Source organism: Panthera pardus, unplaced genomic scaffold (genome assembly GCF_024362965.1).
Source record: "Panthera pardus isolate Hobbes unplaced genomic scaffold, ASM2436296v1 HiC_scaffold_24, whole genome shotgun sequence".
Classification (NCBI taxonomy): domain Eukaryota; kingdom Metazoa; phylum Chordata; class Mammalia; order Carnivora; family Felidae; genus Panthera; species Panthera pardus.
Genome location: NW_026526810.1, coordinates 129645176 through 129657779, shown reverse-complemented (window position 1 = coordinate 129657779; position 12604 = coordinate 129645176). Strand labels below are relative to the sequence as shown.

The following is a 12604-nucleotide window of genomic DNA, read 5'->3' as shown; positions in this document are numbered from 1 at the left end:
TGCATACATTTAGAACGTCTGTTTTGATTTTGACTAATGAGTTCCTCACTTCTCTCCTACAGAACGCTGGCTCCGTAATCTGATTTAACAGAAGTGTATCCAGGCAGGTAGGCAGGTGAACGCACGTTCGTACACTGATGTCGGCTTTCTTTTAGGTTCTTGTTATGACCTGCTATGTCGCCTTGAATGTTTTGAAAAATGGTTACTTATCGCTGTCGGACATTAACCTTTTGGTGTTTGATGAGTGTCATCTTGCGATCCTAGACCACCCCTACCGAGAAATTATGAAGGTAAGTTTTTAGGTGTTTATCAGTCTTAATGCAAGTCAAATTCCTGAGAATAAGCGGTGTTTTTATATATCAAAAGCAGTAATATCCGTTACCAGTTTTGGGAGCTTCGTTCCCTGTACGAACGAATGAATGTGAAATTAATTTTCACTGAGATCTATAATAATGAACTGTCATGCGTAACCTATAGTAAATCTAGTCCTGGGATAAACTTTTAAGCATAAGTAAATGAAGTACGTAATGCGCGATACATCCATTATATCATCTGTTGTAGCACATTGACATACGCCTCTTGGATACAGGGATCTTTGAAACAGGCTCCAGTCATTCCATAAGTGATACTTTTAGTGTCTGCCCATCTTCCTGATTTGTGTCGGTCTGGCAGTGTCTCTGTCGTCCTGGCCTCGCAGAACGAATGCCTCACTGTCAGCATCTCTTATCGTGTCAGCTCTGTGAAAACTGTCCATCGTGTCCTCGTATCTTGGGACTGACTGCTTCCATTTTAAATGGGAAATGCGATCCCGAGGAATTGGAAGAAAAGATTCAGAAGCTGGAGAAAATCCTCAAGAGTAACGCTGAGACCGCAACTGACCTGGTGGTCTTAGACAGGTAGGCGTTCGGCTGGAGTTTCCCCTTCCGTCCCTTTCCTGGGGCCTCCCGGGCAGCGCCTGTACAAGTGGACGGGTGCCTGAGGCAGGGAACGAGCGAGTCTGAGAATCCTTAGGGCAGGGACCTCCCCTTGTCTCCACAGAGAACAGCAGATGGAGGGGCTTCGTCTCTCAGAAGATGCCATGAGCGTGGGCCCCTCCTGTTTGCTGATGTGGACGAGGACCGGGAGCCAGGACAGGAAGCTTGTTTCTGCCCACGTGTGTGCGCGGTCGTTCCAACCTAAGTGTCTGCGTGATACTTTGCAAGAATACGACTTTATGGATAGAATTCAGTGTTTTGTGCTATGTTTAAAAAAAAATTTTTTTTTTAATGTTTATGTTTGAGAGGGAAAGAGAGACAGAGCACGAGCAGGGGAGGGGCAGAGAGAGAGTGGGAGACAGAATCTGAAGCAGGCTCTGCGCCGTCAGCACAGAGCCCGACGTGGGGCTCAAACTCACGAACTGCGGGTTCATGACCTGAGCTGACGTCGGACGCTTAACCGACTGAGCCACCCGGGCGCCCCTACGCCACATTTTAAACTGATTGGAAAAACCCCAGTGTTTTGCAAATGGGTGTGACTGTGTGAGAATAATGTTGTTTATGCTTTCTGGGTTTGTGTCTTTGAAAAGATAGCTGCTTTGAGTTTCAGTAAAACGTGCACACATACACACTTTTTGATTTGAGTTGGTGGATGGGAGCTTATATCAATTAGGTTTATAAATAAGTTGATTCAATTCACATTAAAGCATCCTTATAGGCGATAGTTCTTGGAACAGTTATAATGACTAGAGAAGCCGATTTCTCAGGGAGTTAAATCAGACAGGTTTTGAAATCCTGGCTTCCACTGACTGGGAGTTGTATGACTTCAGGCGAGTCCTTTATTGTCTTGGAACCGGTAAAATGATGTTGACAGGGGTTTCGGGGGATTCCTTGATGATCAGTCACGTTGATAACGTGGAAAACGTCTTGCAGTGTACCTGCCATTTAATAGGAACTTGGGGAAAGATCTCTTTGTAGAACGAGAAGAAAAGGTAATGTTTCGGATCCATGGGATGTAAGGATTCAAAAAACATGAAATACACGCATGAAATACAAATCTCGCCACCTTTCGGACGTGGTGTTTTTGACTTCCTCGAGCCAGAATGAGCTGATGTGGCAGTGAAAGGCTGTACTTTTGTTCCGAATTAGATTGGGAAGCCTGCAGTACTTGAAGTTTGCAGAAGTAGAGGTATTAGGGCACTTAAGTAAAACTGATAAGTGGTCTATTGAATCTGGTACTTCCCAGTTCTCTAAGCGTGACTCTCTGGTTAAGTATAAAGTCTGATGGAGAATAATGAAAACTGTAGTATTTACACATGTCTTTAGTGTATTTCATTTCCTTAATGATTGTTAGTGCTTTCATTTAAAAATTTTTTTCAATGTTTATTTTAGAGAGAGAGAGACAGCGAGTGCGAGCATGGGCGGGGGGGGGGGGGGGGGGGGCAGGGCAGAGGGAAAGGGAGCCAGAATCTGAAGCAGGCTCCAGGCTCCGAGCTGTCAGCACAGAGCCTGATGGAGAGCTAGAACCCACAAGCCACGAGATCATGACCTGGGCCGAAGTCGGACGCTTAAGCGACTGAGCCACCCAGGCGCCCCAGTCATTGTTAGTATTTTCGAATATTATGTGCTGTTCTCGTTGTCCTAGTTCATAAAGGCATAAGAGATCCAAGGATGATACCATAATCGGTTCAAAGTTAGGTGAGTTTTCCTTACAAGGATATGGTAAAAACACATTAAAATAAAGTTGAATTTGCAGATGCTAAGAGTTTCGAGTAGTGTGGAGGTGGATAGATTCAATGATAGCATTTTCCCTCTATGATCCGCCCCCGTCCCTATTTCTGTGTCTGAGAAGTAATCATTATTGAGTTGTTTGAGTATCTCGATGCCCAAAGAGGCAAAAGCTGAAAGTCTAAACCTACAAACCCTGGGGTAATAAGGTCATGATAAGACTCACAGAATTCTTTGAACGTGGGCTCTAGACAGTCACTCCTAGAGCCCTCCTGAGCAAGCGTAGCACATCTGAAAGTGAGCGCCCTGGGAGGAAGACCACTGCGAGCCTGCCTGTGATCCCAGGGTGTAGACACATATTCGGGGATCGTAGTGCGGGAGTGAGTTCACTGTGGCAGTGACACCTGTTGTTTCGTTACAGATACACTTCTCAACCGTGTGAGATTGTGGTGGACTGTGGGCCGTTCACGGACCGAAGTGGCCTCTACGGCAGGCTGCTGCTGGAGCTGGAGGAGGCACTGAACTTTATCAACGACTGTAACATACCTGTGCGTTCGAAAGAGAGAGATTCGACTTCAATTTCTAAGCAGGTAAGCGTGTACAAGTAAGTAGAGAAAGTACGAGTTGAGTTTTCCTGTCGAAACGACAGTGTGCTTCTCATGAGGCTGTTGGTATGTTTTAGTTCAAGGACTCGTCTTCTTATTCCTGGACTTTTTTCATGGAACAGATCATACCGGGTTGAGTTCATGGTCACCTGACATTATTAAACGTCGACCTCCTTGGTTTCAGGAAATAGGTTGGAAAAAGGAAAACAAGGAGGTGGGTTGGGGTCCGTTGTTGGGTCAGATGAGTTAGTCAAACCCTCGGGCTGAACGAATTCTTCTGCTGTTAGCCGTGTGTAACTGGGTCTGAGCCCATCGCTCCTGAGTGGTACAGCTTTGGGAGGAGATCCTTTTTGATCAGTGGTTCTCAGAGTGTGGACTCCAGATCGGCAGTGTCAGCGTCCCCCTAGGACTTGTTAAAACAGATTAGGGACCCATCCTTTACCTGCTGAAGCTGAAGCTCAGGGGAGGGGTTCAGCTGGCTGAGACGTGACAAGTTCTCCAGGTATCCCGATGCATTGAAGTTTGAGAACCATCATCCTAGGACTTTGCAAACCATTTTTTTTTTTAATTTTTTTGTTTAACGTTTGTTTATTATTGAGAGAGAGAGAGAGAGACACGCAGAACATGAGCAGGGGAGGGCCAGAGAAACGGGGAGACACAGAATCCGAAGCAGGCTCCCGGCTCCGTGCTGTCAGCACAGAGCCCGATGCGGGGCTCGAACTCACAGACTGCGAGATCATGACCTGAGCCGAAGTCGGTTGCTCAACCACCTGAGCCACCCAGGCGCCCCACAAACCTTTTGTGAAATAACGCTGTTACGTCGGAGTCCAGATTTCTCTCCTGATGATTTTTTTCTGGAGCAGCCGTGCTTAGACTCTTCTCAGCCCTTGATTTCTCATTAAGTCTGCATTCAACCCAGTTTGCCTTTTACTGGCCCGCAGACCCGGCAGTCCCTCAGTTACAGCCTCGTTAGGGATTTATATTCCACTCTGAGCTAAGAGCAGAAGATGTGGCTCTCTGGGCATAAAGTGCAAGGAAAATTCTCTTGCTCTTGTCTGACGCCTCAAAGAAAATTGCTCTGCTACATAATTCACCTTGCATATCTACCTGGAAGTCAGTGATTCCGTTTTACTTGTGTAACAACAGACCTGAAATTAAATTTTATTAACCTTATACGGGTGCATCTTTTATATTCTGTTAATGATTACCTTTTCTGGGGAAGACAAAAGGATGGTTCTGGGCATACACATACATGAAAAAGTAGAGATTGAAAAGCCCACCGGCCGCCCCCCTCAACCTTGGGGCCCTGGCCTCAGTGTCTGGATGAGTGGGGTGAATGTATTTTGAAGGTCCCACTTGAACCGTGCGTGAAAACGCTGCGTGATGTTACCGTTCAGCATTTGGCTCTTTCTGTTGTCCTGTAGATACTGTCAGACTGTCGTGCCGTATTGGTGGTCCTGGGCCCCTGGTGTGCAGATAAGGTCGCCGGGATGATGGTCCGGGAACTGCAGAAGTACATCAAACACGAGCAAGAGGAGCTGCACAGGAAATTTCTATTGTTTACAGACACCTTCCTAAGGAAAATCCATGCACTATGTGAAGAGCACTTCTCTCCTGCCTCACTTGACCTGAAATTTGTAACTCCTAAAGTAATAAAACTGCTCGAAATCTTGCGCAAGTACAAACCGTATGAGCGGCAGCAGTTCGAGAGCGTCGAGTGGTATAATAACAGGAATCAGGATAATTACGTGTCCTGGAGTGATTCTGAGGATGATGACGAGGACGAAGAGATCGAAGAAAAAGAGAAGCCGGAGACCAATTTCCCGTCTCCGTTCACCAACATCTTATGCGGGATCATTTTTGTGGAAAGAAGATACACAGCAGTTGTCTTAAACAGGTAAATAAACGTCCGAGATTAGCGGCTCTTCCCGTAGTGGAGCGAGGCAGCTTTTGGCTTGCTGAAGGGATGCTCTCTAATCGCTCTGAGACTGGCGGAAGGCCCAGGTCGGTGGCCTTCACTCGATACCGTCATGGGTCGTGTGCGATGCTGTACCGGCATCGACGGGGGTGGGGGACTTGCGTGTGACTGTCGTGTTCCCGAAAGGCTGGGTCTGACATGACCGGAGATTTTTTTTTTCTTGAAGGATGTCCATCGGTCGTGACCCGTTTGACACAGAGAGCGAGTATGGAAAACTTCCGTGACGTTACAGTGAAACACTTTTTGTCTCCCGTTTAGTTGTCAGATGCAGTTCAGATAGTTCACCCGTGACTGTGTGTCAGGCTTTGTGTTGAGCATTTCACACCAGGCTTTCCCCTTCACGTAGTTGGAGGATAAATTTTGCCGGGGAATCATCGTGGTTATTTTGTTGCTGCTGCTGCTGTTAGCTTTTTCCTCCTGACAAATGTCGATTCAGGGTTGCAGATCCGCGGTGGAAAAAGTTGAGAACTGGGTTTGCACTTTGGCTTGGTTCATAGACTCAGAAGAAAATAAAAATGTTGGGGAAGCATTCTGAGAATATTGGCAAAGGATGACCCTGCATCCAGACTAGGCCGTGGATGCCCGTCTCCCCCCTCCTCTTTGCCAGAAGTTGATTCTTCCTGGACGTCGGCCCAGCCAGGGAGCGGTACTCCAGATCTGTGTCAGACGGTCTGGTAACGTGTGGTTCTTCCTGGTTTGTGTACAGATGCTGTGGTATCAAAGGGCCAGAAAGGGGCCTTATTTTGTGCTTCAGACAATCAGACGACGATCTGTTTCTCTCTGAGATCCATTAACTGGCCAGAGCTGATCTCTAAGAGCCAGTTCCAGAAGTAGTGATCTCTGAGGAGAAATTCGGCTTTGGTTCCTGTGGTAATTTGGGATTTCCGCCCCCCCCCCACCCCAAACTGCTTCTCACTGTTTTGGGGCTTTGAAAACTTACTTGAGTAATGAGAAATTGGACTCTGGGGTAGTCATCTGGCGGTTTTTAGTCTGGTAATTTTCATAGTCATTGGGCCTGATCCTTATGATGAATACAAAGTAAAATAATGTTAGGTAGTGAATTACATTGGAATCCGAAGTTTAAGGTTGGAAAGGGACTCATTGACTATCTAATCCAGCCTACTTATTTTTATAAAAAAGAAAGGGCCTCAGGAGGAAAAGTGATTGGCTCCGAGTGAAATTGCTAGGCAGTGGCAGAGACAGTTCTAGAATCCTGATATCCTCCCTCCTAGTTTCCAGATCCTTCTACAATCATGATGCCCTTGGGCATCACAGAACACTAAAAACCAGCGCTTTATAGTGGGCAGACCATCCGGGACACAGACCAGGGAGCGCATGACCGTCAGGATTATTTCTTAGAATGGGGGAGAGGCATTTCAAGGGTCAGCTCCAAGCTTCATTATAGCCCTGCCCCCAGACAGGATGGTTTAAGAATTAAATACACTTTAGGGGACTTGGAAGAAATGGGGTACATTTTCTTCTTCTCCCTCTTCTCTACGTGAATTCTTCAATGTAGAGCTGTGCCAGTTTTCACTGCAGGAATACTAGCCTGAAACCGTGTATCAAAAACCAATCAGTTATTTCCTATTGGCTTTGAGGATCAGATTAATTGTGATCAGCTTTCATGAAAAGTGCCTGGAATTTAGTGTTGGATGATGAATCAAGAGCGGTTTGAGAGTCAACTTTATGGGCAGCTAATGAAATATACAATAGAGGTCTTGTTCCAGTAAGCTTTTTAATAAGCTTAGAAAAACTTCCTGAAATCCACATTCTTTCCTTCCATCAGTTTAATGGGAGGAAAACCCTTCCTCAGTGAATAGTTTCATGGGAGTCTAAGCTATTGTGATACATGGGCAGTTTTGTCCTCTCCTAATTGAAAAAAATGAATCATAGCTACTTCTGTGTGTAATGTAGCCACGTGTATAGTCTTAGGATTACACTTTTCCTTTTGCCTTATGCATGGGCTTTATGGTTTATAACTTACCTTTAATTTTGTTTTGTTTTTTTAGTTTATTTTTTGAGACAGGGAGTGAGAGCAAGGGAGGGGCAGAAAGAGAGGGAGAGAGAGAATCCCAGGCAGGCTCTGCATTGTCAGCACAGAACCCAGTGCAGAGCTTGAACCCATGAACTGCGAGATCGTGACCTGAGCCGAAACCAAGAGTCGGACGCTTACCTGACTGAGCCACCCAGATACCTTGGTTTCTAACTTACCTTTTAGATATATATTTAAAAATTTTTTCTTCTAACGTTTATTTTTGAGAGAGAGAGATACAGTGTGAGTGGGGGAGGGGCAGAGAGAGAGGGAGACGCAGAATCCGAAGCAGGCTCCGGGCTCTGAGCTGTCAGCACAGGGCCCGACGTGGGGCTCGAACTCACAGACCGCAAGATCATGACCTGAGCCGGTTGGACGCTCAACCGACTGAGCCACCCAGGAGACCCGCTTTTAGATCTATTTTTAAATTTTCCAACACTCCATGAGAAAGGAAGGTGCATGTATTAACTGTATCATAGATGAGGAAGTGAAGACTCCGTTTGTGATCCTCCCAAAATAAGGCAGATATGGCCCTTTTCACTGTGTCATTTATTAGTCTTGTATGACAATCGAATCTGACACGCCTGGGTTTACATCCTCTCTCTACCCCTCTCCCTCTGTCTCCCTAGTAACTTAAATGTTTACAGAAAAGTTGTAGAGATTACAGAACTCCCTTGTCCCCTTTAGTTGGCTTCCCCCATCCATTGTTAACATCTGACATTATCGTGTACATTTGGCCCAACCAGGAAACTAACATTGGTGCGTTACTGTTAACCAAACTTCAGACTTCAGTTTCATTTACCAGTTTTCCCATTAGTGTCATCGTCTTAATCCCAGGTAGCATGTTGCATCTAGTTGTGTGTCCCTGATCTCCACTGGTCTCTTGTATTTTCTTTTTTTCCGTGCTTCTGATGACCTTGATAGTCTTGAGGAGTACTGGCCAGGTAGTTTGTAGACTAGCTTTCAATTTGAATTTGTCTGATGTTTTTCTCAGGATTAAAATAGGGATTTAGGATATGGAAGAATACTGTAGAGATGAAGTGCCCTTCTCATCACATCGCATCAGGGGGACTCATGGTCATCGACGTGAGACATCACCAGTGACATGAAACCTTGTCACGTGGTTATGGTAGTGTTTGCCAGGTTTCTCCTGGAAGGTGTTCTTTTTCTCCTTACTTTATTCTGTGGAAGCAGATCACTAAGCCAATTCATTTATTATTGGAATTCTTCTGTGAGGAAAACTTTTTCTCTCTTTGATCCTATTTATTATTTATATTCATTGACCTAGGTTCTTTTCTCACTGTGGACTTGTTTATTTTTTTAAATATTTTCTTTTAGGGGCGCCTGGGTGGCTCAGTCGGTTAAGCGTCCGACTTCGGCTCGGGTCATGATCTCACGGTCCGTGAGTTCGAGCCCCATGTCAGGCTCTTTGCTGATGGCTCAGAGCCTGGAGCCTGCTTCAGATTCTGTGTCTCCCTCTCTCTCTGACCCTCCCCCATTCATGCTCTGTCCCTCTCTGTCTCAAAAATAAATAAACATTAAAAAAATTTTTTTAAATAAAAAATATTTTCTTTTAACATTTATCCATTTTTGAGAGATAGTGCACGAGCAGGGGAGGGACAGAGAGAGAGGGAGAAGCGGAATCCGAAGCAGACTCCAGGCTCCAAGCCGTCAGCACAGCCCAACACGGGGCTCGAACCCACGAACCGCGCAATCGTGACCCAAGCCCAAGTCGGACGCTCAACGGACTGAGCCGCCCGGGCGCCCCTCACGTTTGTGTGTTTCGCACTTCAGGCTTTAACCTGACGTTTGGTCATTTACCTTGTTGCTCTCGTTGTTCTGCTCTGAGCCGTTGGGGCTCCTTGAGGTCAGCTCCTGTGTCCCTTCAACGTGCCCTCATCCTTTCTGTTGTTGATCAGCCATTTCGTCAATGAGCCCCAGTTCCTTTTATTTCTACTCACTTTTTTAGATGTGTATTTTGTGGAAGCTATTTAACTTTTACAAAAAGTGTTTATTATTTTGAGAGAGAGAGAGAGAGAGAGAAAACATGCGTGGGGAGAGGGGCAGAGAGAGAGTGGGAGAGAATCCCAAGCAGATTCCACACTGATAGTGCGAAGCCTAACATGGGGCTCGGACCCACGAACTGCGAGGCCATGACCTGAGCTGAAATCAAGGGTTGGACGCTCAACTGACTGAGCCACCCGAGCAACCCGAAAGTTATTTAACTCTTTAAAGCCTCAGCATCTTCATTTGTAGGATAGAAATTACTTCTCTGTCTCTTAACGTATGTAAAAATGTCTGTTTTATCACCTGATACAGTAGGCGCCGTTTTCTTACGTGCTCTGCGCACACGTTTGAGGGCGCGTAGTGTCTGTATACTAGAACCATCGGTGATGGTTCTTTTGGTGGAATCGCAGAGGAATTACATTTGATTTGTTCATGTTAAAAAAATGTAAGGCGTAAGGAGACTATTAAAAGCTATTGTTCACATATTTTAGTACTTGGCAGACATTTCAAACGATGTGTTTGTTTCTTTGAATTTTTTTCCCCATACGGTTGTCTGCACAAATTTGCAAGCTTAGTGAAATCACAGTTCTACTAGTTTTCTGAACCTAGTGCACATATTTCCTATTTCTGACCATGCTGCTTCGTTTTTTGTTTGTTTGGTTTTTTTTTAACGTCTATTATTTTATCTTGAGAGAGAGAGTGAGAGACAATATCCCAAGCAAGCCCTGCACTGTCAGCACAGAGCCTGACGCGGGGCTCCATCTCACAGACTGAGATCAGGACCCGAGCCAAAATCCAGAGTCAGCCACCCAGCCCACTGAGCCACCCAGGTGCCCCTGCCCATGCTGTTTCTGATGTAACTGGGAGGCGATGCGTGTAACACAATGCATTATGTGGGCTGGTGCCAACTGAGTGAGCTAGGTACAGAGATTTAGAGCAAACATCTAAAAACTCTCAGTTTTGACAGTGATGTCTGCTGCATATAAGACCATTGGCTCTTGAATATTTGTTTCATTTTCTTAGTAAATTTTCATGGAAGTTGACAAAAAATACCGCTCTCTGATGGATTTGATACTAGAAAAAAATAAATAACTGGTTCTTAGCTGCAGATAGTTTGAGAAGCTGTGTGCACTAGAGAGCAGCAGGGCTTAATGAACCGCTTGCTTGTGCGACAGCTGACAGAAACTCAGTGTGAAACTCAAAAGAAACAAGTAAGACTTCGTGGCCTCTGTTCATGGTACGGCGAAGGCTCTCAGCAGTTTGCGTAACTCACTTGTGAGCTCCCTGACCATCCTCGTTTCTCTGGAAGCCTATAGCTTTGTCTGAGGAGTGTGATTAGGCATCCCCTCATTTATCTGATAAAGTTTCCTCTCTAAACACCATCATCATAAGTATATAGCGTTTAATTACTGCTTACAAGAGATTGGGTTTGTTCACGTGCATATTGTCTCTTCTGTCCTCTGCAGTATTGATGTGAGTTTCAGTAGGAGAAATACGTTTACTCTTAGTGCCTTCTGCTTCTCAGCTCGTTGAAATCTGCTAACGTGATCATGTTGGCAAAGTAAAACACATCCTTTGCCTGACTGAATTAATTATTTTGCCTACTGCCTGACATGAAGTGCACTTTTTAACCTCTTGATGCTTATTTGCATACACAATCCTTTGGAAGTACCTATTTCTAAGATAATAAATTTTGTATTTCAGGCATGCGATTTCTTGGCCTGTAACGCTTCTTTCTGTTACTGACATCGTAAGCTTATTACAATAACTAAACAAAGCTTGGAACATATTAAGGAGGTTTCTGATTTGAATGTAGAACAGACGTGTAAACTAACCTAGACATGCATGTGTTTGGCTGATCTGGAGGCAGGGAGATATTCTAGATGGCCACTCAAGGTTTCTTCCAGCTCTTTGATATTAGTCTGTTTCATGTATTTAAAAAAAAAAAAAAGAATGGTTTGACTTAAAAATGCAATTTTCTATTAGGAATTTATACTATGCGTATGACTTCAGAAGAACCATCTGGAATCACTTACGTCAGGTGTGGAACCATTTATCCCGCGTGCTGAGTTTTCGAATGTGGATATTTCCAAAATAGCTGTAATGGCAACACTAACTGTTAACCTCTGTCCCCGAGTAACGTGACCCCCCTCCTGTAGCTTTCTTCCATCTCTCAACCAGAAGGCCCGCTTTAGGTTACTGGCGTTCTGGATTAATACAGAGCAACAGGCAGGAGGAGGGACGAGTTGGGGAGCCTGTCTTCCGTGACAGGATGGGATGGGGGCTCTGGCACCGACTGCCGTGCCGAAGTCTGGCGCGTTCTGTTGTGCAGAACTGGGGTGGGCGGTGGGGGGTGTCAGCGGCCTGGGGGCAGGAAAGTGTTGGGCCTGGAGGCGCGCCTCAGCAGACAGGCATCCGTTGCCCTGGAGCTCTGCTTCCAGTGATACAGGGCGTTGTGGTGAGATTAAAATAACCATGCTGTTTGGCACACAGCAGGAGCTCTCTTAGTACGTGTAGCCGTGTAGCCGGAGAATGAGGTTTCCCTCGCCTCCGCCTCCCAATCCCCTCTTGGCCTCAGGGTGTTGGTACGCATTCTGCATAAGTTTGGCCATAGAGACAGGGGCTTGACTGCAGCCGCAAGTTGTGTGCGTGTGTGTGTGTGTGTGTGTGTGTGTGTGTGTGTGTGTGGAGAAGAACATTGAGCTTTCGGAGAAGTGTGTGCGGCTTTTTCATGATAGGTCCTGGCCTGAGGCCAAGATGTTTGAGGATTCCATGTTTCTCCCTGCCTAGCTCTGTCCCCTACTGGGCTACATTCCTAATAAGTCCTCACTGCCAAATTAGAAAGTTGGACGTACTGTGGCCATTTTGTTCGGCAGGCGAAATCAGCCCTGTATTTGGCGTTACAAGTGTTTGGTCCACAGATCGACGCGGTGAAGAGTGGCAGTGTTTAAGCTAGTTGAAAACAAAATGTAACAAAACAAAACAAAAAACAAAAACCACCAAGACCCGTTTTGTTAGGTATGTTGGCAAAAAATACACGTAATTTCCATTTGAAGGGAGACCTCACAAACAAAAAAGTTTACGTTTTTTTTTTCTCCCTCAGCAATGCTTAACTTCCAAATGTATGTAATTTTCTTAGATTGATAAAGGAAGCTGGCAAACAAGATCCAGAGCTGGCTTACATCAGCAGCAATTTTATAACTGGACATGGCATTGGAAAGAATCAGCCTCGTAACAAACAGATGGAAGCAGAATTCAGAAAACAGGAAGAGGTAACTTA

The 12604-nt window shown here is 45.4% G+C and overlaps 1 protein-coding gene across 5 annotated transcripts in view; it reads left to right on the top strand.

Annotated features, from left to right (window-relative positions):
* DICER1 (dicer 1, ribonuclease III) overlaps nucleotides 1-12604 on the top strand; it is a 71612-nt gene that overhangs the window by 29156 nt on the left and 29852 nt on the right. For all 5 annotated transcript variants that reach the window (XR_008417313.1, XM_019462185.2, XM_019462186.2 and 2 more), the window contains exons 7-11: nucleotides 156-290; nucleotides 736-896; nucleotides 3124-3292; nucleotides 4732-5204; nucleotides 12464-12596. Coding sequence is in view for 4 of the 5 variants with exons in the window: in XM_019462185.2 (XP_019317730.2) it covers nucleotides 156-290; nucleotides 736-896; nucleotides 3124-3292; nucleotides 4732-5204; nucleotides 12464-12596 (1071 nt within the window). In the remaining variant the exon portion in view is untranslated. The remainder of the gene's footprint in view (nucleotides 1-155; nucleotides 291-735; nucleotides 897-3123; nucleotides 3293-4731; nucleotides 5205-12463; nucleotides 12597-12604) is intronic.